At 42.4% G+C, this 25,453-nt stretch overlaps 1 protein-coding gene across 1 annotated transcript in view; it reads right to left on the bottom strand.

The window, feature by feature from the left end:
* ddx27 (DEAD (Asp-Glu-Ala-Asp) box polypeptide 27) overlaps nucleotides 1–23,609 on the bottom strand; it is a 42,061-nt gene extending 18,452 nt beyond the window's left edge. The window contains exons 1-12 of the mRNA XM_020516140.2: nucleotides 23,420–23,609; nucleotides 17,459–17,602; nucleotides 16,912–16,971; nucleotides 15,411–15,621; nucleotides 15,242–15,291; nucleotides 14,004–14,090; nucleotides 13,684–13,789; nucleotides 9,929–10,102; nucleotides 6,463–6,613; nucleotides 5,031–5,130; nucleotides 2,561–2,702; nucleotides 1,572–1,725 (exon numbers count right to left, since the gene is read on the bottom strand). Coding sequence (XP_020371729.2) covers nucleotides 1,572–1,725; nucleotides 2,561–2,702; nucleotides 5,031–5,130; nucleotides 6,463–6,613; nucleotides 9,929–10,102; nucleotides 13,684–13,789; nucleotides 14,004–14,090; nucleotides 15,242–15,291; nucleotides 15,411–15,621; nucleotides 16,912–16,971; nucleotides 17,459–17,602; nucleotides 23,420–23,500 — 1,460 coding nt within the window. The 5' untranslated portion in view covers nucleotides 23,501–23,609. The remainder of the gene's footprint in view (nucleotides 1–1,571; nucleotides 1,726–2,560; nucleotides 2,703–5,030; nucleotides 5,131–6,462; nucleotides 6,614–9,928; nucleotides 10,103–13,683; nucleotides 13,790–14,003; nucleotides 14,091–15,241; nucleotides 15,292–15,410; nucleotides 15,622–16,911; nucleotides 16,972–17,458; nucleotides 17,603–23,419) is intronic.
* Nucleotides 23,610–25,453: the final 1,844 nt, after the last annotated feature.

The raw sequence follows: 25,453 nt of genomic DNA, 5'->3' as shown, positions 1-25,453 counted from the left end.
CAACCGCAGGAAGTGCTACACCTGCCCCTACACCTCCCCCCCTCAACTCCATCCCAGGCCCCAAGACGACTTTCCACATCAAGCAGATGTTCACCTGCACATCTGCTAATGTGGTATACTGCATCCGCTGTTCCCGTTGTGGCCTCCTCTACATCGGGGAAACCAAGCCGACGCTTGGGGACCACTTCGTGGAACACCTACGCGCAGTTTGCACTAAACAACTGCACCTCCCAGTCGCGAACCATTTCAACTCCCCCTCCCATTCCTCAGACGACATGTCCATCCTGAGCCTCCTGCAGTGCCACAACGATGCCACCCGAAGGTTGCAGGAACAGCACCTCATATTCCGCTTGGGAATCCTGCAGCCCAATGGTATCAATGTGGACTTCACAAGCTTCAAAATCTCCCGTCCCCCTACCGCATCCCAAAACCAGCTCAGCTTATCCCCGCCTCCCTAACCAGTCCTTCCTCCTACCTATCCCCTCCTCCAACCTCAAGCCCCACCCCCATGTCCTATCTACTAGCCTCATCCCGCCCCCTTGACCTGTCCGTCCTCCCTGGACTGACCCTATCCCCTCCCTATCTCCCCACCTACATTCACCTTTACTGGCTCCATCCCCGCCTCTTTGACCTGTCTGTCTCCTCTCCACCTATCTTCTCCTCTATCCATCTTCTATTCGCCTCCCCCTCTCTCCCTATTTATTTCAGAACCCCCTTCCCCTCCCCCATTTCTGAAGAAGGGTCCAGGCCCGAAACGTCAGCTTTCCTGCTCCTCTGATGCTGCTTGGCCTGCTGTGTTCATCCAGCTCTACACCTTATCTCAGATTCTCCAGCATCTGCAGTTCCTACTATCTCTGAAACACTAAATAGTTTTATAACTCTGACTTCACCCAAACAGGAACATTTTTCAACAAGGACCAACAGATTACAATTAAGAATGGGAGCCTGGATTAGTCCCCTTCCTAATCCCAAAACCTTGGAGTAAACTCCACTTCTCCAATTATTGGCTTGGTTAAGATAAACTAACTCAGCAGAGACCTGGTTTGTAGGCCTCAGTATCAGACCAATAACAAATTCTGCAGATTCCAGAGGCAGAACTCCCATACGTGCAGCACTAAACCTGGGATCAGAATCATAAAGGAGAAATGCAGGAAGTGATGACTAACAAAGTTGTCATGTGTACTCCCAAAGAATGGTTAAAATTAGCAAAGTCTTTTACTGATAGTCCTTATCCGAAGACACCAAAGCCCAATGGTTTCAGGGATGCTGCCAGGTCTTTCACACTTCACCCAAACTGCACATCTAGTCACTCCGAGTTAGCAGACTACTCTAAGCAGAGGACATCGATGGAAACCCTGATTCTATCTGCGTGTTACATCCAGGCACCATTTATTTCTCAATAGGACGGAACCCGGGCTGATTTGTGCACCTTAGCTAAGGAGCACGGTGGTCAGATTTGCTCAGCATTTTGATTCTGCATTGGCTTCCCGCAATGTTCACTCTCCTTATGCATGTTGAGTAATACAAATTGTGTGTCTTGTATCACCTATTCAGTTGGTTGGTCCCCTTACCTAAGGGCCTCCAGTCGCTGTGTTTGAGAGAGGTCACCGTGTAGCTCGCCAACCTTCAATCCCATCAGCCCCAGGAGGATGTGCATTCGATGGGCCTGCTTTTTAGTCTGTGTGAACAGCATGACATGATCCTGAAATGTACGAGTCAGAAGAGCTAAAAGACAAGGACAGAAAATTTATTATTTATGTGCAATAACTCAGTTCAAGTACAGAACTGCATTGTTTTAGTCAATTGTTCTAGTCATTCCTTTCTCATACTAAGCCGAAATTCTTATTTAGTAAAAGCAAAATAGAACGGAACAATGGAAAACAATGGAACAATTTAACAAGTGGTGCTTATTACCATAGGGCCTCCTATTGCAAGTTTACAGCCAATTTGCACTAAAGTAAAAATGGGCAAATAATTTGTTTTGGTGTCATTGGCTGAGTGGTAAATATTGCTGGACACTGATGAACGTTCGTGCTATTCTTACAGTAACACTATGTGATTCTTTAGCATGTCTCAGAGGGCAGATGGGACCTGAGTTTAACTTCTCATCTAAAATATGTGACAGTGCAACATAGTTTTAACTCCGCATTGAGTGTCAGCCTAGAAGAACCCCACTCCCCCATAAATAACATACTACAACAGTGACAACAATTCAAAAATACTTCATCATTGCGAAAACCTTTTGTACAAACCCGAGTCCCTGAAAAATTCTGTGGAAATTCAAAACATTCTGCACTTTAAACTCAAAATTATCTATTCCTAACCAGTTAATCATGCAAATAACACCAGTGAGAACGCTTTAACAGACCCAGAAAGTTAACTAAAGGCAACAACAAATGCAGAAAAATGAATAGCAACCTACATTAAAGTTTGTCATCAATAGAGTGGTATTAATTGCAAATTACGTAAAACTATGGAAACGGCAGTGCAACAATTACCTGAAGCATTCGTCATGTATTGTGTCCCATGGAACACAATAATTCAAACATTCCAGAATTACCTGAAACAAGGGCTTCTCTGTCACCCTCACGGTTTGGCCGGATCCGGATGAATTCCTGACGAAGGAATGGTGCTACATCAGTGTTACTGTTCACAAAAATTCGCACTGGACTCTTCAGTGACACTGATGCTAGGTCTTTCACCTGCAGGAAAACATGGAGAAAGGAAAGTAATTAAGACGTACGTGCCTGCAATCTGCTCTAAAATTATTACATTTTATCCTCTGACCAAATAAGTAAGTTCTCTTGGAATGGACACAAAAAAACAGAAGGAAGAAATGGATAAATCAGGTTACTGCAAACTAGCCAAACAAACAAAGACAATATGTAATCTTCTCAAAAGTCAGAATGTAGGATAAAATCAGTACTCATTTAGAGAAAGATGGGGTAGACTGAAGACAGTCAGTGTGGATTTGTGAAAGGCAAGGCAGGTTTGAAAAATTTAACAAGCTTCTTTGAGCAAACATGTTTGCAAAGGAGTTGCAGTGGATGGTGTGTGTACATTTCAGAAGTAATTTAACAAGGTGTTAGACTGGAAGTTCATAAAATTAAAAGACACAAATTAAGAGTATTGGCAGGAAGCGAAAAAAAGGACAAAAAGATAGAAGTGGTAGCCAATGAATGTATATCTAATTTGAGATTACTGTTGGAACCACTGACCTTCTCAACAATTAGTGTGCTGCCTATATTTAGCTTGCAATCAAAACATCTATGAGTTTATAGCAGCTTACTGTGTTTAGATTGGCATTTCATACATTCTAATTGTGACTACATTACAAAAATACTTCAATGGTTATAAAGCATTCGGCATATCCAGTGGTTGTGAAGTGTGCTATATAAATGCATATAGAACACAGAATTGCACAGCACAGGTACAGGCCTTTCTGCCTACCATGTCTGTGCTGACCATGATGCCATTCTAAATTAATCCCATCGTTTGCACATGGTCTGTGTCCCTCTATTTTCTGCCTGTTCATGTGTCTGTCTAAGTGTTTCTTAAACATTGCAATCGTCTCTGCTTCTACCACCTGCTATAAGAATGATGTTGTGAAACTTGAGAGGGTTCAGAAAAGATTTACAAGAATGTTGCCAGGGTTGGAGGGTTTGGGCTATAGGGAGAGGCTGAAGGCTGGGGATACTTTCCCTGGAGCATCGGACCTTATAGAAGTTTATAAAATCATGAGGGGCATGGATAGTGTGAATAGTCAAGGTCTTTTCCCCATAGTGCAGGGAAATCAAAAGTAGAGGGTACAGATTTAAAATGAGAGGAGAATGATTTAAAAAGAACCTGAGGGGCATCTTTTTCACACAGAGGGTGGTGTGTACATGGAATGAGCTGCCAGAGGTGGTGGAGGAGGCTGGTACAATTACAACAATTAAAAGGCACCTGGAAAGATACATGAATAGGAAAGGTTTAGAGGGAAATGGGGCAAATGCTGGCAAATGGGACTAGATTAATTTGGGATATCTGGTCAGCATGGACGAGTTGGACTGAAGGGTCTGTTTCCATTTTGTACATCTCTATGACTTCCTGGCACTTTTATCTCCCCTAGCAACATGTTCCAGGCACCTACCACCCGATGTGTAAGAAACTTTCCTCACACATCTCCTTCAAACTTTCCTCCTCCCACCTTTAACATATGCTCCGTAGTATTTGACATTTTCACTCTGGCCATCCAACCTATCCATGCCTCTTATAATTTTATATATTTTATCAGATCATTCCTCACAGCCTCTGATGCTCGTGTGAAAACAATCCAAGTTTGTCCAACCTCCCCTTATAACTAACACTTGAATCCAGGCAACATCCTGTTAAACCTCTTTTACACCTTCTCCAAAGTGTCCACAACCTACCTATGGTGTGGTGACCAAAACTGCACACAATACTCCAATTGTGGCCTAACTACAGTTTTCGTAATGATTAGAATTTGGATGTGGGACACTTCCAACAAAATTTGCAGGTTAACACTGAAGAAGAAGAAGATGGTAAGAGACATCAAGTCTCAGATTGGTATACTGGGTATATAGATGCTTGATTAAGCTGAATGCTTTGAAATGGGGAGATGACACAGGAAGAATGAGGAACATACACAAAATGGAAAAACCTAAGGAGCAGAGGTTCAAGATCACAAATGTGCAAAGAAAATAATATATATTGGATCCTAGATTTTTAAATAAATTATATAACAGAGTAAAACAGCCAATAAGTAATACTAAACTTATATAAGTTTTTCTTTACAACACTATTGAAATAATGTAAGTTTTGAGACCATGACTTAAGAAGGATATCAAGACCATGAGGGAGAGATCAAAAAACAGGCAAGAGAAAAGCTGATGGGATGATCCCTATTATTGATACTGGGAGATTACTGCTAGCCTCAACTACTTGGAGACTTGAGCTACTGACATTCAGTCTGGCCTGCAACACAGCAGAAATTCTTCATCCACTACACAGCAATACCTCACACATACCTCATCAGTCATGGTGGCAGAGAATAACATTGTCTGTCGCTGATGGGAGCAGAGACGAATTATCTCCTTCATCTGTTCCTCAAAGTACTCATCCAGCATTCTGCAGGGGGAGATGTAGGGAACATATTGATCAGTACTGTTCTGCTATCTCACTCAGTTATTTCACCAGTTTCTTTCTGTCTAAAATACTGGAACCGCAACAATTTGAACAGAAGAGCACAATCAGAGAAATATAGCATCACAGAGTAACTGTAAGGGTGGAGTTAGGTGGTGAATGGATTTGAAGCCAACAACTTAATTTTAAATGTCTGGTGGTAGAAAACTAGTGAAAATCAGCAAGAACTTGGGACAGTTGGTTAAATGTAAATCAGAGTAGAACAAGAATTTAGTAGTACTTTATAACAGATTAGATACAGAGTTACAGGGCTTATTTGGAGAGGACAACATGTAATGGATCCAAATGGACTGAAAGAAGGCACCATATTTAATTTCTGTCTGTGCTGGGCCAGCTATTGGATCTCAGACAATTGTGCAATGGAGTGCAACCATTGATCTTAATGCCCCTCTGAGTCCCCATTCCTAATCCTCACTGCAAGGTTTGTAGGGGACGACCTCAAGCAATGGCATGAATGAGCTCAGTTGGAATGTATCCTCATGGTTATCAGTTCTCATTGGTCATCCTTTTAGGTGAAGAATGGCCACTTTGGCAAATTGCCTGGGGCTATAAGTGCCAGGAGCCATGGATTCATATCCCATACAAGCAATAGACTATCTGGAAAAAAAGAATGAAAGCTGAACAAAGAAACAATTGACCAATTCGAGTGGCTAAATTAAGCACCTTCAGCCTCTAGTGTAGCACCAACCCCTCTGAGTGCATGAGGGCTGGAATGATGAAAGAAGAGGATGATCCTAGTGAGAGAGACAATGGCTCTGAAGACAGACACCAACAAGATACGTGACTCTTCTACACAGTTTTCTGACAAAGTGGACGTGTGACCAGTCACCTCGGAAAAGCTGAGGACTTTATTGAGAATCATTCCGTAGAAATCTAGTTGCAAAAATGCTGTTGCTCACACTAGGTGACTGGTGCAACATTCCATCCAATCCTCAGCCAAATGAAGAAACCTGAAGAGAGAATGACACTATTTGCCCATTCTGTTGACTGCCTGGAATAAACAGGAATAGAACAAATGATGGGAACTGTACATCCAATATAAATCACTTCTCATTTGTTTTAGAGCTTAGCTTTGTTAAGGCTTTTTGATTTCTAAAAGATTTTAATGATTTGTGTATTTGAAACAGAAATCTGAACTTCACACAATCTCTGACTTCATAGACAATCATCTCCTCAGCTTTACCCATTCAAGAAACAGTGAGGCCTCTTCCCTTTTAATTCTTTAACCATGGACAGAGCCATACTCTCCGTTCTTACCTGTCTGCTTCGTCGAGAATGAGGACCTCAATGCTGCTGAGGTCAAAGGATGGACAGTTGTGAAGGTGATCAATTAATCGGCCAGGGGTGGCAATGAGAACATCGGGCCCCGCCCTCAGAGATGCCTCTTGGGTTTTTACATCCAGTCCACCTGAAATCAAATGGCACATTTCAGAAAGTGATCTAATACTTCCCTAGTTACCTAGCTGTATACTACTTTAAATGGAGAAAGGTTGCTGAACTCGGGAGCAAAGATGGACCTGGATGCTCCAGTACATGAATCACAAAAAACATTAGCTTGCAGGTACAGCAAGTGATTAGGAAGACAAAGGCACGGAGAATGCAATATAACAACAAGGACATTTTACTTGAACACAACGCTGGTGGGACCACATCTGGAGTACCAGAGTATAATTCTAGTACTTAATTTGAAAAAGAATTTAATCGCATTAGAAGCAGTACAAAGGCGGTGCACTTAATTCATTCCTGAGAATAAGGACTTATCTTATGGTGAAACTCCCATTGGAGTGGAGAAGATTGAGAGGTTTCAATGAGATCATATTCAAGATCTGAGGGGGCATGAAATAACTAATTCTGAAAGGATACTTTCCCTGTGAGTGAGTAGAACTAGAAACACAGAAGAATATGATGTAAACAAACAGGAGGCTGGAATAAGACAGCAAGCCAAGCAGCATCTGGAAGAAAGGAGAAGTCAAGGGCTGGAGGCGGAATGGTGGTGATAGGTGGACACTGGTAGTAGGTACAACCTGGTTGGTCGATGGGAGGGATGAATCCGGCTGGTGGCTGGTAGGGAGGGTCAGGAGGTGGAATGGGAAGGAGGAGGTGGGGCTGAAAAGGGAGCCGGGGAATGAGTGGGAAGGTTATTTGAAATTGGAGAACTCAACGTTGAGTCCTCCGGGCTGTAGGATGCCCAAGCGAAGAGTAAGGTGTGGTTCCTCAAATTTGCGTTCTGATTCACTGCGACACTGGAGGAGGCCGAGGACGGACATGTCGGAGGGGGAGTGGGGGCGGGAGTTGAAATGGACAGTGACCAGGAGGTTTGGCTAGCTGTTACAGGCCAGATAAAGATGCTCAGCAAAACAGTTACATAGTCTATGTGTGGTCTCTACCAACGTAGAGAAGACCACATCGGGAGCACCGGATGCAGTAGGCTAGGTTGGAGGAGATGCAGGTGAAGCTCTGCATCAATTGGAAGGGCTGGTTAGGTCCCCGAATGGAGGGGAGGGAGGTGGTGTGTGGGCAGGTGTTGCAGCTTTTACGGTTGCAGGGGAAGGTACCCAGGTTTGGAGTGTTGGTGGGGAGTGTAGCATGAACTAAGGAACGGCGAAGGGAATGGTCCTTGCGGAGAGCAGAGAGGGGTGGGGAGTGGAAGATGTTCCGGGTCGGGTCTAATTAATGTTGGCAGAAGTGTTTGAGGATGATACTTTGGATGCTGAAGCTGGTGTGGTGGAAAGTGAGAACAAGGGAGACCCCATCTTTATTATGTTTGGCAGGGGGGATGGTTAAAAGCTGTGGAGTGGGGAATGGAGGAGGCACAGTGGATGGCTTTCTGGATGACAGCAGGGGGAAAAGAGCGTTGTTTGAAAAGGATGGACATCCGGGATGCTTGGGAGTGGAATGTCCCTTCATCAGAGCAGATGTGATAGTGACAGAGGAATTGGGAAAACGGGATGGAGCTTTTGAAGGATACAGGGTGGGAGGAGGTGTAGTCTAGGTAGCTATGGGAATCTGTGGGTTTATAGTAAATGTCAGTCTGTAAACTGTCGCCAGAAGTGGAAATGGTGAGGCCAAGAAAGGGGAGAGAGGTGTCTGAGATAGACCAAGTGAATTTGAGGGTGGGGTAGAAGCTATTAGCAAAGTGGATGAACTGCTCCAGTTCAACCTGGGTGCAGGATGCAGCACCAACGCAGTCATCGATGTAACGGTGGAAGAGTTGGGGAACAGTACCAGTGTACGTACTGAAGAGGGACTGTTCAGCATAACTGACAAAGAGGCAGGCGCAGCTGGGGCCCATGCAAGTACCCATGGCAACCCCCTGGATTTGAAGAAAGTGAGAACAGTTGAAGGAAAACATATTGAGGGTGAGGACTAGTTTGGCGAGGCAGAGGAGGGAATTGGTCGGAGTTGGGGGGTGCTGGATGGGTCTGTTGGAGACAAAATAACTGAGGGCCTGTAGGCCGTCCTTATGGGGTATGGACATGTAAAAGGATTGCACGTTCATAGTAAAGATGAAGTGCTAGGGGCCAGGGGACTTGGAATTACCAAAGAGGTGGAGGGCATGGTTTGTGTCCCTGGATGTGAGTGGGGAGTGCCTGGACCAAGGGGGGAGAGAATGGACTTGAGGTAGGAAGAGATGAGTTCAGTGGGGCAGGGGCACGCAGAGATAATGGGTCGGCTGGGGTAGTTGGGCTTGTGGATCTTGGGGAGAAGGTAGAACCAGGCAGAGCGGGGCTGGGGGTCTAAAAGGCTGGAAGCGGTGGAGGGGAAGTCAACGGAAACAATGAGTTCAGTGACATTGTTGGAGACAGTGGCTTGATGGGCCATGGTGGGGTCGTGGTCAAGGGAGAGGTAGGACATGGTGTCGGAGAGTTGGCATTCGGTGTCTGCAACATAGAGGTCCATCGTCCAGACTACCACTGCCCTGCCTTTGTCAGTGGGTTTGATAGGGAAACGGGGATTGGTGCGGAGAGGGTGGAGTGGTGCATGTTCTTTTCTAAGGCAGAGATGAGAAGATGGTTTTTTTTCTCAGGATGCTTAGTTTGTGAAATTCTCTTCCCCTGAGAACAGTCGAGGTTGGATCACTCAAGATGGAGTTAGATAGATTTTTGATGGATAAGGGAGTCAATGTTTAGCAGGGGCTGAGAGAAAACAGGCGGTGAGACACACTAGATCAGTTGTACTGAATGGCACAGCAGGTTCAAAAGTCTGATTGGCCTACTCTTGCTCCCAAGTTCATGAAATATTCCTTGTTATTAACCATATGTTCTGTAAAAGTGCAGACCCTGATATTTTCCTCTAGAACTTTACAATTCTATAAACTCTGTAAAATCTTATCTGATAAAGGTGCTTTGTTTGAAAGGGGTGTTTGGGTCATTTCTCTTCATTCAATCCTCTTCTCTTTCTTAGCTTGAGCAGATTCCAGCAGCAGACAGTGAGCCATGCCTGTAACACTCTATAGCTAGGTTCTCTATAGCAATTTGCTGCAGATTTTCTATCTGCCACTGCTGGGAGATATCACAGTTTCTGATCAACATGTCTGACCTCCAACAGGGCTCAGATGAAGATGTAGTATGAATATAGCCATACCTGTCCTGTTATGCCAACAAAGAAAGGGTACATTTTTCTTCTTATAAAAGAGTACCCAGAAGTAACCACACCCACAAAACCTTAAAGTATACATAGCTCCTTAATTGCTGACAGATGCTTTCATACAGTCCAAACTTACCAACAGCGAGACAGAGGGAGATGGATGTGAACTGCGCCAATTGCCTGGAGACAGAGTGAACTTGAATGCCAAGCTCACGAGTTGGAACTAGAACCAACACCCGAGTAATAGGAGCCTGTCGCGGTTTATAGATCAAGCGTTCTAGGACTGGCAGCATGAAGGCAGCAGTTTTACCTATGGAGCAGTGGATGGAGAAAATGAAGAAAAAGAATCAGAAGACTTGTAAGAGATTTACCGCTAGTTTTAAGTAATATCCACGCTTGACAACTTCGATTTGTCTAAATCAAGGATCTAAGTGTGATACTCTTACTTAAATATATTTTAAACCAAATACAAACAGACACAACCACATTTAACACAAAGATATTGCACCATGTATTTTCAGAAGAGGTTGCGCCTCAGTTTTGATCCAAAGACATAATAACTTGTACCTGACCTCCTCCTCCCTGACTGTTTCTCCTGACATGCAACAGGTGATCCAAGCTTATAGTTCAACCTCTAGGTGCTATCCTCATATAGAGCACAGGACTCCGTTAGTTGTTTCTAATTCAAGCATCATGTTGACATCACAAGAGGAGATGGTGGTGTAGGGGAATTTTTTAAATATAGATTTATTCGCGGGACAAGGGCATTGCTGACAGGCCAGCATTTATTGTCTGTCCCTAGTTGCCCTCAAGAAGGTGGTGATGAGCTGTCTTCTTGAACCGCTGCAGTCCATTTGCTGTAGGCACACCCACAATGCCATTAAAGAGGGAACTCTAGGATTTTGACCCACTGATACTGAAGGAATGACGATACATTTCCAAGTTAGGATAGCGAGTGGGTTGGAGGGGAACTTGCAGGTGGTGTTGTTTCCATACATCTGATGGCCTTGTCCATCTAGATGGTTGGGGCTGTGGATTTGGAAGGCACTTGGTAGTGGGGGATTCAGTGATGGTAAGACAATCGAATATCAAGGGCTGTGGTTAGATGGTCTCTTATTGGAGATGGTTATTGCCTGGTATTTGTGTGGCATGCATGTTACTTAACACTTTTCAGCCTAAGCCTGGATATTGTCCAAGTCCAAGTGCGTTTGGACGTGATGCTGAAAATCGTGCTATCACTGGTGAACATGCCCACTTCAGACTTTATGATGGAGTAAAGATCATTAATGAAGCAGTTGAAGATGGTTGGCCTAGGACAGACACTGAGGAACTCCTGCAGAGATGTCCAACTTCCAACAACAACCATCTTCCCACGTGCCAGGTATAACTCCAACCAGCGGAGAATTATCTCCCTAATTCCCACTGATTCCAGCGTTTATAGGGCTCCTTGATGCCACATTCAGTCAAATGCAGCCTTGATGTCAAGGGCTGGCATTGGATGTCACTGGACTATTAATCCCAAGGCCATGAGACATGGAGACAAGTTTCTGAGGACATGAGCTCAAATCCCACCACAGTAGCTGGTGGAATTTAGATTCAATGAATAAATATGGAATATAAAGATTTTTTCAATAAGGGTGACCATGAAATTATCACTTTTCATAAAACTAATGTGGCTCACCAAAGCTCTTCAGGGTATTAAATCTGTTGTTTTTATCCATTCTGTCCTACAGGCACAGAGCAATGTGGTGACTTTTAATTGTTCTTCGAAATGGCCCGGCAAGTCACTCAGTTCTAGGCCGAATAGGGATTGGCAACAAATGCGGGCCTTACCAGCAACAATCCCATGAAAGTATAAAGAAAAATTGTTGGAGGTCAATCATCTCAGTTCCTGAACAGCACTGCAGGAGTTTCTCAGGATAGATATTTTCTAATCAAATTTTCAGACATGTTATGACATACCTCTGGAGTAGATGGGCCTGGGTTTCTGGCTTAAAGTGAGGGACTCTACCACTGCACCACGAGACCCCATCCTCAGGGTAGTATCCTCGATCCAATCATCTTCACCTTCTTCATCAATGACCTTCAGTCCATCATTTAGTTTAAAGTGGGCATGTGCGTGATGATCGCACACTGTCCAGCACCATTTACAGTTCCTCAGATGCTGAAGTAGTCTATGGCCATACACAGCAGGACCATGGCAACATCCGGGCTTGGATCGATATGTGGCAAGTAACAATCACATGACACAAGTGTCAGGAAATGACTATGCCAACAAGACAGGATTTAATCACCTCCCCTTGGCATTCAATATCTTTACCGTTGCTGAATCTCCTATTATGAACATCCTGAGAGCTACCAGAAACTGAAATGGACCAGCCATATAAATACTTTGGCTATGAAAGCATGTCAGATGCTAGGAATTCTGCAGCAGGTAACTCATCACGTGCTTCCCAAAGCCTGCACATCATTGACAAGGCACAAGTCAGGTGTGTGATGAAATTTGCCTGGATAAGTACAGTCCAACAACATTGAAGAAGCTCAAAATCTTCCAAAACAAATCAGCCCATCACCTTCCTATGTGCCAGGTATGACTCCAACCAGGAGAGAATTGTCCCCCTAATTCCCATGAACTCCAGCTTTGGTTAGGGCTCCTTGATGCCACATTTGGTCAAACGCAACCTTGTTGTCGAGGCTGGCATCTTAATCACCTTCAACATTCAATCTCCACTATTGCCATGTGGTGACAGCAGTGCATTCCATCTACAAAATGCCCCATCTACAAAATGCACTGGCTGATGAAAGGTGAGACAACAAGGTGCAGAGCTGGATGAACACAGCAGGCCAAGCAGCATCATAGGAGTAGGAAGGCTGACGTTTCGGGCCTAGACCCTTCATCATGAAAGGTGTCTGCTTCACCAATAAAGTCACTGAGGGACTACTGATTAAGCAAATCTGAAGACTTGATGTGAACTCCCTTCTATTTCTTTACCCATTCAGGAGATCTAGATTTTGCTGAATGGGCCAATATTTATTGACTATCCCTCATTACCCTAGAGAATGTGGTGATGAACTCCTCCTTGAACCACTGCAGTCCATCATGTAGACACGGTATTAGAGAGGGAGCTCCAGGATTTTCATCCAGCAGCAGTGAAGGGTTAGCAATGTACAGGATGGTGAATGCCTACAGAGGAACCTGCAGGTGGTAGTGTTCCTAAACACCCCTTAGACTGCTGCTGTTCTATAAGCCAGGTCACTCCAATATTCCCAAGGGTAACTAGGGAGGGACAATAAATGTTGGATCAGCCAGTGAGGCTGACATCCCATAAACATTTTTTTAAAACGTGCCTAGCAAGCCAGCCCTTGTGCTCGAAGCTCATCTGACTAATGCGTTAGCACAGGTCAGTGACTGCCATGGAACCACCACCCTCTGCAGAAAAAGTGGCCAGAAGTTGGAGAAGAAACCCAGTTGACCAATACAGGCTAAAACACATGGGCTAGCAAATTCAGAGCACAGTTCTCAGTAACAATAATACAATTAACAAAGAAGCAACAAATCTTTCCCCTAAAAAGCACATAATATCCCAACAGCGTAATCACTGCCTCATCTTATAGGCTATGCTGCATAATTTACAACCAATGAGCGAAGACATAACATATCAATAGTACAAGAATGTGATCTGTGGATATCCCAAGTTTAAGAACTGCTGGGTGAAATCTCAGAAAGGCTAACAGAGTTCAACTACTAGTGAAATCATAATATAAGTAACATGGTGCAGAAAATATTAGGCTCAACAACATAGCCACTAGATCACTAGATTTCTAGTGCAGAACTGTACAGCTATCCCATATATTAGGCATTACCACGTTAGGCACTAAAGCAAAACCTACCTGTTCCAGTAGCAGCACATGCACAAAGGTCTCTGCCGAGCAGGCCTAATGGAATACATGCCTTCTGAACGGGGGTTGGTTGCTTGAAGCCCACTGCAGTAATTGCCTAAACATAATCAAAGAGCAGCAATGGAGAAAGAGTCAGAGATCCAAGCTTTAGACCCTAGTAACAACACATGCAGGTATGAGTTAATGACCACTAAATTAAGCAGTAGAATGCCATCTTCCCAGAATGCAAAGCACTTTTCATGCAAATAATAACAGTAACAATAAGCCATGTTGATGTCAATGCATTTCATCAAGTGACACACAATAAATACCTTTAACAGCGGTCGCGAGAGATTCATATCCTGGAATGTCAAACCTTCGTCAAATTGAGGGGCGTCCTCAAAGGACACACCCGATTCCTGCATGGGAACAAAAAACAACTGTGTGAAACTGCAAAAATAGCTTCAATCATCTTCCTATTGCGATAGTCTCCCAATCTCCCCATTTCTTTATATCTGTTCTCCCCTAGCCAACTGCCAGCCAATCTTTTCCAAAACATTTTATTCCCAGTCTCTCCTCATTCAGTCCCTCCTCTCACTCCACCCAGCCAACTTCCCACACCACCTCCTTCAACATGTCATTCTGTTTTGCCTTCCTTCCAGTTGCTCTTTCTGTCTCTCCATCTAGATCTCCATCAATTCCACTCTGACATGGGGTTCCAAGTGATAAATTAATAAGTGCAAATAAAATACACTACTGAGGTCGCAGCATGCCTCTCCCCAGGCACTCAGACTCTTGTTGTCACCATCAGCCATACAAATACAGAGACAGGCCCTTCAGTCCATCCTGCCTATGCCAGTCATCAAGTATCTATCCATTCTAGTCCCATTGTCCAGCACTTGGTCTGTAGCCTTGCATTCTACGGTGATTCAAATGTTTATCTAAATACATTCTAAATCTTGTGATGGTTCCTGCCCTATCAGGCAGAGTTCCAGATATTCACAACACTCTGGGTGAAAGAATTCTTCCTTAAATCCTCTGCCCTTTGACTTAAATTATATCCTCTGATTAGTGACCCCTCTATGAAGGGGAAAACCTTCTTATTTACATCCTTCATAATTTTGTACACCTCAATGATGCTCCCCCTCAGCCTTCTATGCTCTAAGGAAAACAACCCCAGCCTACCTAGTCTGTCTCCATAGCCGAAGTGTTCCAACCCAAGCAATTTTCTCTGCATCCTCTCTATGGCAATCACATCCTGAATCCTCTAGCTGTTGCCTACCTAACATCTTATACAGCTCCACTGTAAACTCCCTGCTCTTATATTCAATGCCTTGACAAATAAAGGCAAGTATCCCATATGCCTTCTTAACTACCTGTCCTGTGCCTTCAAGGAACTATGGACATTCTCTGTAAGGTTCTTCTGATCCTCTGAACCTCCGAGGTTCCTTCTATTCATTGTGTACTCCTTTGCCTTGTGAGGCATTTTGGGAGGATTAAGATTTCAGCAATACAATCATCCTTGCTATTCCCAGTACACAGTAGGACATAAAAAGCTAGGAACACTCACGTCCCCTGGAACTTTTCTCTTTCTCTTCTTCCCCTTCAATTTCAGTGTGTCTGTGAAATAATCAGCATTACATTAGTCTCTGAATAGTCAATAAAGAAATGGAAACAAGCCACAGTACTACCACAATAAAAACATTGTGAATAAAGTCAAGGCCAGGAAGCAACCTTACCTGCTTTCTGTAAAATATCTTCATCTGCTGAGGAGAACTCGGATATTGACTCATCGTCTTCCTCAATTTCTGCGTTTTTCTCTTCGTCAGATTCCTCAGCATCATCATTGGCCTCTGCCTGATCCAGTTCTTCCTCATCTTCTTCTACTGTATCTGGTTTGGACTCAGTAGAGTCGGTTCTTAACCCCTTTGCTTCTTTTGTAGATTTCTCCTAGAAATGAGAAACATTTAAATCAAAGCCAAAGACTGATATATGCCGCTCCTCCTCTCAAACTGTTATTATCCCTTCTCAATCTCCCTCTCAAGGATTACTTTTCCCCAATTTATATCCATTTGTGGTGCCACAGGCAAAAGTTAATTACTATCTTGGTTGAGAACAGAAATCACTTTGCAGATTTTAGTAACACTGTGGGACACTAAATCTCATTAAAACTTCTACAAAAGCAGAAAATGCCAGATAAATACAGTGGGTCAGGTAGGATCTGTAGAAAGAGAAATGTAGTTAGTGTTTCGAATCTAATATGACTTCTTCCTGAAGTCATATTAGATCTGAAGATCTAACTTTTCAATTCAGGAGAAAAGAGTTCTGAATTACACTTTCATATTTTATGACTAAAGCCAAGACAGTAAGTCCACTCTTCACAAAAATTGGTGAAAAAGTAACTGGACATTATGTATTTAAAGAAGTACTGTTGCGAAAAAGATACTAATTTGTTGACCAATGTTTTGCAGGCCTTGGTTAGCAATAAATGATATGTTCTTGATGTTTTGGTTCCTGTGAAAAAGAAACCCATTAATTTAAATAAAATTAAATCATGTGGAGGCAATTTCCCATTGTTAGGTTTAAAATCATTCCGAATCTTTTTATTCCTACGTATTCCATTAGTCTTTTAAAGTACTTTTTGCATCTGGGAGTTAGTACTTTCGGTAGATGGGACTCTTACATCTTTCAGATCCTTTACAGTTCCTAACTTCCTACTATTTAGAAAACACATATCTATTTGTTTTTGTTCCTAAGTGGTTGACCTTATAATTCTTACATTGTAAAGCTGGTTGATAAGGTTAGGTAATATTTTGTGTGTAAATGGGTTGCTTCACCTGCTGGTGAACAGCAGGAAGAACTCAGCCTCACTGCATGATTTAGGTACAGTTCATTTGTCTTACCGAGGTTAGCCATTATCAAATGACCCATTGATCATGCACCTGTGTGGAAAAGATCACCTTACACTCCGAATACACCAGGCCACCTTCAGAACTGGGTTTTCGCATGAAGAAAGTCTACTTGGACGGATATGGGAAGATTACTACTCCAGTGAAAATGTCCCCAGCAAAAATCAACAGCGCAAAACATTTATTTGTTATGGATATGGAAAGGGAAGAAAGGAAAAATGGAAGGAAAATTCAGCTTTTGGGAGATAATAGCTTACGTGCCCCACTGAGCTTTTCACACCTGAATATTTAGAAACTCAATTATTTGAGAAAAATATTGAAAACAACTGACCTCTTTTTTTCTTTTCTTTCGTACTTTGTCTATCTTTTCATCCAGGGTTGTTGGTGCCTTCTGGAAATAAGCAGAAAAATGAAGTTAAAATTATTTCAAACCCACTTTCTGAGCTGGGACTCAATAAGAGTCAGAGAATAAAGTGCCCACTTGATGCACTGAAAACCTGGGGTCATCACCTGTCAAACAGTCAGCAAATTCCGCGGCATGATAATCCAAAAGGACTTGTCAGCTGGTCTCCAACAGTCCTGTGTTTTCAATCATATATACACATTCATCAACACACATACTTAAGAAACCATCACATTTCTTTAATCGTAAATTACTCTTCAGAAGCAAACAGAAAGCAAGCCTCAAAATTGGCTTATGGACTATGATTCCAGTAAGTTATTGAACATCAGTTCTCAGTGTGATGGAAACATTTCTGGGCTACAGCATCTTATCACTGCAGCAGAAACAATGAACACAAAAAGTCTAAAAACTGACATCTATTTAAGAATGCTAGGGGAACTGCAGCCTGTAAACATGTAGTGTCACAGGTTCTCACATTCTTTTTCAGTTGACTCAGGACATCTGCCATCATCCAGCTGTCGTCATATTCCCCATCTTTTTCAGTGAACAGGAAGTCTTCACTGAAGTCCACACATTTCTTCCTCAACTTCTTTCTCTTCAGTAAGGTGATAGGTGGCTCCTGAACAAACAAAGACACGGTCTTACAAATCAAAGAAAGGTGAGTGCAATAAGATCTGCCCTTCTGCTGCTTATTCATGGGCAATGTGAAACAGTACACTGTTAAGCATTATTCAGATCAGTATTAGATATGGGAAAGCTACTTCGAAGAGGGAACTCCCATCAAATCACTATGGCATCGAAGGCTATTCAGGTCATCAAGTTCATACCAGAATGGCATAATCTATCATCAGCTTGAACAATTACGTTACATTATGGAAAAATGAGCAGCCATAAATTGCTTTCGAACTTAGTAGCTCAGAAGCCTGGACTGGTATATCTAAATAATAAATATTGATGGGAGTATGACTGTTCCAAGGTTGGTGGGGAAGTGCAAAACATCTCCCAAGTTTAACAATCATATGCTTTAATTAAGCAGCAAGACCAAGGACTAAAGTTGATAGGAAGAGTTTACAGGTAAAATATTGCAGTATTGTAGAAGCTTTCCATTTCTAACAGCTACTGCTGGCAACCGCCACCTCTGTTTCGCTAAGAATGTAATTTTTTTTCTTTATTTATTCATGGGATGAGGGACATCACTGCCTAGGCAGCATTTATTGCCCAGCCCTAATTGCCCAGAGCACATTGCTGTGGGTCTGGAGTCACATGTAGGCCAGACCAGGTAAGGCTGGCAGTTTCTTTCCCTAAAAGACATTAGTGAACCAGATGGGGTTTTCTGACAATTGACAACGGATTCATTAGATTCTTAATTCCAGATATTTTATTAAATTCAAACTCCATTATCTGCTGCAGTGGGATTCGAATCTGGGTCCCCAGAATGTTATCTGGGTCTCTGGATTAATAGTCTAGCAATAATACCACTAGGCCATCACCTCCCCTAATATGCAGATAGCTATTCTCCCTCTTGAGCCCAATCCTTGTAACTGCTCATTTCTAGTTTATTTTGTGTGCTTTTGTTTGCAGATCCTCCTTTGCCATCATTTTCTGCTGTCAATCTTAAACCTAATCTGTGGTGATTTAAGATGACAATTCTCCAAACTGACTGGAAACTTAACCAGCTGTTCACATAAGACCTGCTTTCATTGATACCCAACAAATCAAATTCTAAGTGATGAATTGTTAATCACAGGATCCTGACTGGACACAATTCCAACCAGACTGCATCAGCTGTAAACACAACAGAGGAGGGGGTCTGCTTAAAAAATAAATACCTCAAAAGCACTGCAAATGTTGTTGGTTCTAGACAGTAAAGTTGCATGAACAATCTTTCTAGTCATTGTCAGAAACATGAAGTCCAATAAGTGGCAACTATTTTCCTCAAGTAAAAAAACTGATCATAACAGATTAGATTAACAATGAGGGAGCGCTACACTCTTGAATGTACAGTCTTTCATAAGAGACATTAAACAGATTCTGGCTAGGCATTCTGATGGATGCTGTGATGAAACTATGGCTTTAAGAGGTGTATTTTGTCTTGATGTTAGGTTGAGACCGAGGTGAAAATTGGTCTGTTCCAAGCCAATAAAGTAAACAGCTTGAGGGGCCTTGGGGCCTTTAAGTTGCATCAACAGAAGCAGGATGAATGGGTCGAGTCAGGCTTCCACAGAACCAGGATTTTAGTTTAACTTTCAGTAGTTGCTGGGGTCTTGAAGCTGGATTTTGAAGCTGTTATTCCTCTCTCTATTACAGCTAAAAGCTGGGGTTCTCCTCCTGCATGTGAGACAATCTATTTTACTGAATTCGCCTTTGCCAAAAGTGTGTTCATGGAATGTTACTATATTGGAATAGTTGCTGTTTAGTACTTAAATAATCAATTATTCTGTTAAGTTTACCAGTAGAGTTATTATTCCAATTCTTCTTTCTCTTGTTTATATTTTAATTATGGTGTAAAAATAAAGTGTGTTTTGCCTCAAGCCTGGCTGTTTGACCAATCAAATTGCATCCAGACCACAAAGCCTTACATTTGTCTTTAAACATAAGAAAAAGTTGGAGTCTAGGCTTTCTTATTAATATACTTTGAGGGGGTTTGGTCTGGTCCATAATAATGCAAAACCCTCCATGGCATTGTTCAAACAACAGGTGGATCTCCCTGTGTCCTGGTCAAGATTCCTCCATCAATCTATACTAGTGGACATAGATAAAGTGGTCATTATTTGGAGTAATTTAATAAATTATCCATCATTTTGTCTATGTAACTACATTACTTACATTTAAAAGTAATTAACTGTCAGTCAAGTGCTTCAGATTCTGACAAATTAAAGTCAATATGAGAATCAGGCTTTTTTTTTCTAATTGTGGCTCAATAACCTGACTTTGGGGATTATTATCTATTTCCAATACATTCCTTAAATCTTCTATGTGTTGAAAGCCAGCCCTATTGCACTCATTTCTGTTCAAATCAAAACATCCTAACCAAACGTGTCTTCCAGAATCAACTTTTTTGAAACCTTCCCTTTTGCCTACAAGTTAATTTGGCTGTTCATTAAAAATTTAAATAAAACTCACTTTAGACATTATTGTAATATTTGATCTGAAGATATAGACTCTTACATTACAAATAGTATATTATAAATATTGTTGCCAATACTTTAAATTATAAATATCATTACATTAGGTAATAGCACTGTTTTCAATATTTCAAACTGATCAGGAGCACCAGCAGCGAAAGCCCACCAGCAAAATCTGTAAACATACACACACAGCATTGCTGAGTTCTGCACTCTTCTGCAACTTTTCATGATTCCATCTTCATTCAGGAACTCAAAGTTAATCTATTATTTGTCTTCTCTGTTGCAAATTACCTTCCTACCCTTTTTCCCTTGTCCCATCCACCTCCAACAAAAAGCTTAAAAGTTACTTTGTCACTAAGATTGAAACCATTTCTCCAAATCTGTTGTCATCACCCTCTCTTCAAATGAACCTCGACTTCTTCATCAACATAAACCATGCGTGGCAGAAATCAGAGTTAATGTTTTGGGTGAAGCGATCCTTCCTCAGAACTGACCCTCACTTAACCAGAAATGTTAACTCTGATTTCTCTCCACAGATGTTGCCTGACCTGCCAAGCTTTTCCAGCAATATCTATTTTTGTCTCTGATTTACAGCATCCACAGTTCTTACAGTTTTTATTTAATGCTAACCACTGTTCCATTTTCAAACACTCACTCGGCTGAAAAATCCTCAAGTTGTTCCAAAATTTGCCATAATTTGTGAATGTACCTCTTCACCCACGGTGGCTCAGTGGTTAGCACTGCTGCCTCACAGCACCAGTGACCGGGGTTCAATTCCACCCTCAGGTGACTATCTGCGTGGAGTTTGCACATTCTCCCCGTGTCTGCATGTGTTTCCTCCGGGTGTTCTGGTTTCCTCCCACGATCCAAAAATGTGCAGGCTAGGTGAATTGGCCTTGCTAAATTGCCCATAGTGTTCAAGGATGTGTAGATTAGGTGTGTTAGCCATGGGAAATGCAGGGTAACAGGGCAAGGGTAAAGGGATGAGTCTGGGTGGGATGCTCTTCAGAGGGTCAGTGTGGACTTGTTGGGCCAAATGGCCTGTTTCCACACTGTAGGGATTCTATGATAACACTTGAAGTCAAACAGGACATTCTAAATTAACTGTGGTAATCTATCCTTCCTCATTCTTCTTGACCTGTCTGCAGTCTGAGATGATTGACCACACCATCCTCTGTTGTTCTGCTAGCCTGGCACTGTACTCATCTGCTTCTACTCTTGTTGGAAAATTGTCTGCGTTTGTTTTTCTTCTCACTCCTGCATTTTAACTTCTGGAGTTTCCCAATCATCTGTTCTCGGTGCTTCACTATTTCTCATCTATAGGCTGCCTCTCAGCGATTTCACCTGAAAACATTCAAACTGACAACAACCAGCTATATATCAACACTACACTGCTCAACCCTCCACTGCCTTCAAATTGTCATACTGCATGTCTGACAGACAGGACCAGATGATCAGAAATACCTTCCAATTAAATGTTTGGAAGACCGACGATATTTTCTTCAGTCCACACATCAATCTCAATTCCCTAGCTGATTCAATCCCTCTACATAGATACTATCCAAGATTGAACCATACTGTTCAGAACTAAGCATCCTATTTGACCTCGAGCTGAGCTTCTCGTTATATACCCTTCTACTCCCACCTCAGCATATCTTTTGTTGTCAAAAGACGTGACTAACTCAAATGCTATCCTGGCTAGGCTCCCGCCTTGCACCCTCGATAAATGTCAGCTCATCCAAAACTCTGCTATCTGTGTTGTAACTCACATCAAATCCTTTTAATCCATTACCTCGATGCTTGCTGAGAATTTTCAGCTGTTGCGCAACCCTAATATTCTTCATTTCCTCGCAAGCAAATTTCTAGAAGCAATTTTAAGAGATACACTCTATTACCAGTTCAACAGAAAAGAGGTTCTGAAGAGACCTTAACATGGCTTCTGGAAAAGATCTGTTTTCAAATACTCACATGAGGTACTACATGATAGCCTATATGGCAAATCTCTGAGAGTTTAGGTTATATCCTCTTGAACTGAGCAATTTTTGAGAGTGTCTGCTGTTCTCCACTATCTACATTAATAAAGTAAATTAAAGCATCATACAAACTGTACATTTAGAGATGACACAGAATTGTATTAGTTAAAAGCCTTGTATGAGGAAAACCAATCAGATTAGATTGGGTGAATGAATTCACGTCTGGTGGATGATATTTACTGCAGACAAATGAACAGACTTGCTTTAGTACAGTATTTCATCTCTCTTGCGCACAGTAACAAATGACCTATATCCTTCAAACCTTTGACCCTGGCCTTTTACACTTTTTGCCTTGTCACAGAATCTTCAGCTGTCTCAGCCCTAATATCTGGGCCATTCTGCTTCAAATAAAAAGCTATATTTTAAACAAGAAGAAATCATTGAACTTTTATTACAATTCTCATAGTGACCAGACATCTCAAAGTAAAATACTTTTCAAAAGCATAGTCACTCTTCTAATGTAGCAGCCAATTTGCACACTACAAACTAACAGCACCGCAGTAATGACCAAATAATCTTTTTTTGTGATGAGGGGAGATTGTTGGTCAGAACATTAGGGGAAACTCCTTTTTCGAAGTCGTATCACGACATCTTTTGCATCCCCTTGAGCCGACTGGGACCAATCTCAGATTAAGAAGTTGCACATTTAAGGCAGAGATGAGTAGGAATTTCTTTCTGCGAGGGTACTATTATCAGATCAGCCATGATCTCACCGAACGGTGGAGCAGACTCGATGAGTTGAATGGCCTACTTCTGCTCCTACACCTTATGGTCTTACGTAACTCTGGGAGAAAATTAAGGGATACTTTGGCATAATGCACCATACAGCCGGGGGTGTGGGGGCTACTTTCTTATCAAAGAGTATAACAGGGAGGAGGGGGGCATAGTGTTTGATTGAGAATGAAAGGTCAAAAATTAAGGGAGAGCAGCAAACAACCTGGTACACCTGGCTCAAATATGTGTAAACGTCCAAACAGTTGGTCACGCCGACCTAAGCAGCCAGGTGGGGGTTGGTTTGTCGGAAAGACAGCGCAGCCCTCCATCGGTCTCGATTTCGTGCAGGGCTCAAGCCTTGGGGTGGGATTTGAACCCAGAATGTCCCATTACCCGGTTTAGTGGGATCTTAAATTTAAAAAAAAGTAAACAAAGTGCTGGAGAAACTCGTCAGGTCTGCCAGCTTTTGTGAGGAGAGAATGAATGTTTCCAGTCTGGTTTGACTGCACTTCAGAAACCTTGCTGTGCTCCACAGTGACCGGCATCAAGGCCCAGCCTCACCTCTCCCTCAGAGCCCGTCTCCTCCTCCTCCGGAACCTCGTCCTCCTCTCCAATCGTCCTGATTAAGTCCAAAGTAGCCATGGAGTCCCGACAAACCGATTAGAAACCGGCACGTGTGAGGAAACTTCAGCCTACGGGAGCAAAACGTTCATCGCCAAAACCCGTCCGCAGCAGAAGCGGCGGCTGGAACAAACAGTCCGCCCAACAATCGTTCCGGGCAATGAGAGTGAAGGCACAATTGTATGGCCAGGGACATTGCCAAATACATTTCAAACCTTTAGACTACCCTCGGAGCACACATTTTCTACAGTTTTGTTAGGAAATATTCATGTTAAAGGAAAACATTCTCTTTGCAATTACCTCCCTTCTGCACAAGTCATTCACTGAGGTTTTACTTTTTCTTTGAAAACTCTATTCCCTTCCAGATAAGCAGTGACTTCATTGTCCAGTTGCCCTACAAGCTTGCAATTTTAAAGAAGCTTGATTAGACTTTACCTAGAGAACTGTATGCAGATTTTGTCCCTTTATCTTAGGAAAGCTCATACTGCCATAGAGGGGGTGCTGCAAATGTTCAACAGACTTGTCCCTGGGATGGCAATGTTGCTCTATAAAGAGAATTTGGACAAACTGGGCTTATATTCACCAGCGTTTTCAAGAGTGAGACACAATCTCTGAAACTTGTAAACTACTTTAAAGGATAGACAGGGCAGAAGAAACGTTTTCCCTGGTTGGAGAGTCAAAACCCAGGGGTGCAATTTAGAAAATAAGGGATTTCCATTAAGGACAAAGACAAGGAGAAATTATTTTACCTGGATGGTTGTGAATCTTTGGAAACTGGGATCACAGAGGGCTGTGGAGACTCAGTAGTTGGGTATGTTTAGAGGTTTGATAGATTGCAGGGTACCGATGATGTAAAAGATTATGGGATAGTGTGGGTAAAAGGCATTGAAGTTTTCGATCAACAATGATCATATTAAATGGTGCAGCAGACTTGAAAGGCTGAATGGCCTACTTATGAACCTATGTTGAGTGTTGTTGTAGCTGCACTCAACAAGCCAACAAGGGTGTGTCCATCATGACTTGTGCCTTGTTGACTGTAGACAGACTTGGAGTCATACAGTTGTACAGCACAGAAACAGACCTTTCGGTCCAACTCATCTATGCCAACCAGACATCCTAAATTAATCTAGTCCCATTTACCACCATTTGGCCGATATCCCTCTAAACCCTTCCCTTTCGTGCACCCTCTTAAATGTTGTCATTGTATCAGCTTCCACCACTTCCTCTGGCCATTCATTCCATATATTGGGTATTAGGAGGTAAATTATTCACTTCAGAATTCCAGACTATAATTTGTTCTTGGAGCCACAGTATTTACGTGGCTAGTCCAGTTTCTTAGAGATAGTTTGGCTGAATGGCCTGTTTCCACACTGGACATTCTATATAAAAAAAAACTGCTGATGCCGGAGTCAGAGATAACACAGGGTGGAGCTGGAGGAACACAGCAGGTGAGGCAGCACCAGAGGAGCAGGAAAGCTGATGTTTCAGGTCGGAACCCCTCTTCAAATTTTCTGAAGAAGGGTCCCGACCCGAAACGTCAGCTTTCCTGCCCCTCTGATGCTGCCTCACTTGCTGTGTTCCTCCAGCTCCACACTGTGTTATCCCAGATCAGTTTCTTTCTTTCTTTAAGTTTCACAATACTCAAAAAAAACCTTGGGATATTTTATTACATTAAAGCTGCTCTATAAACAAAATGTTGTTATCAGAGGTGGTCATTACCTGACACTTATGTGGTGAAAGTGTTACTTGCCAGACATATCAAACAAAGCTTAATTGTTATGCAGGTCTTGCTGCCTAGGGGCACACATTGCATTATTATCCGAGGGGTTGTGATTGGACAAAAGCACTATAAAAGCTCAGTCGTTGAGTATTTTTGATGTAAAAGTTGTCAGATTTCTGATTACCAACACAGAACGGGGTTATGGGGTTATTGTGGGTAAAAAGCATTGAAGTTTTCAATCAGCCATGATTGTA

This window comes from Rhincodon typus, chromosome 19, assembly GCF_021869965.1.
Source record: "Rhincodon typus isolate 14 chromosome 19, sRhiTyp1.1, whole genome shotgun sequence".
NCBI classification, from domain to species: Eukaryota; Metazoa; Chordata; class Chondrichthyes; order Orectolobiformes; family Rhincodontidae; genus Rhincodon; species Rhincodon typus.
The sequence above is the reverse complement of the archived record's forward strand: the minus strand, read 5'-3'. Positions and strand labels throughout refer to the sequence as shown.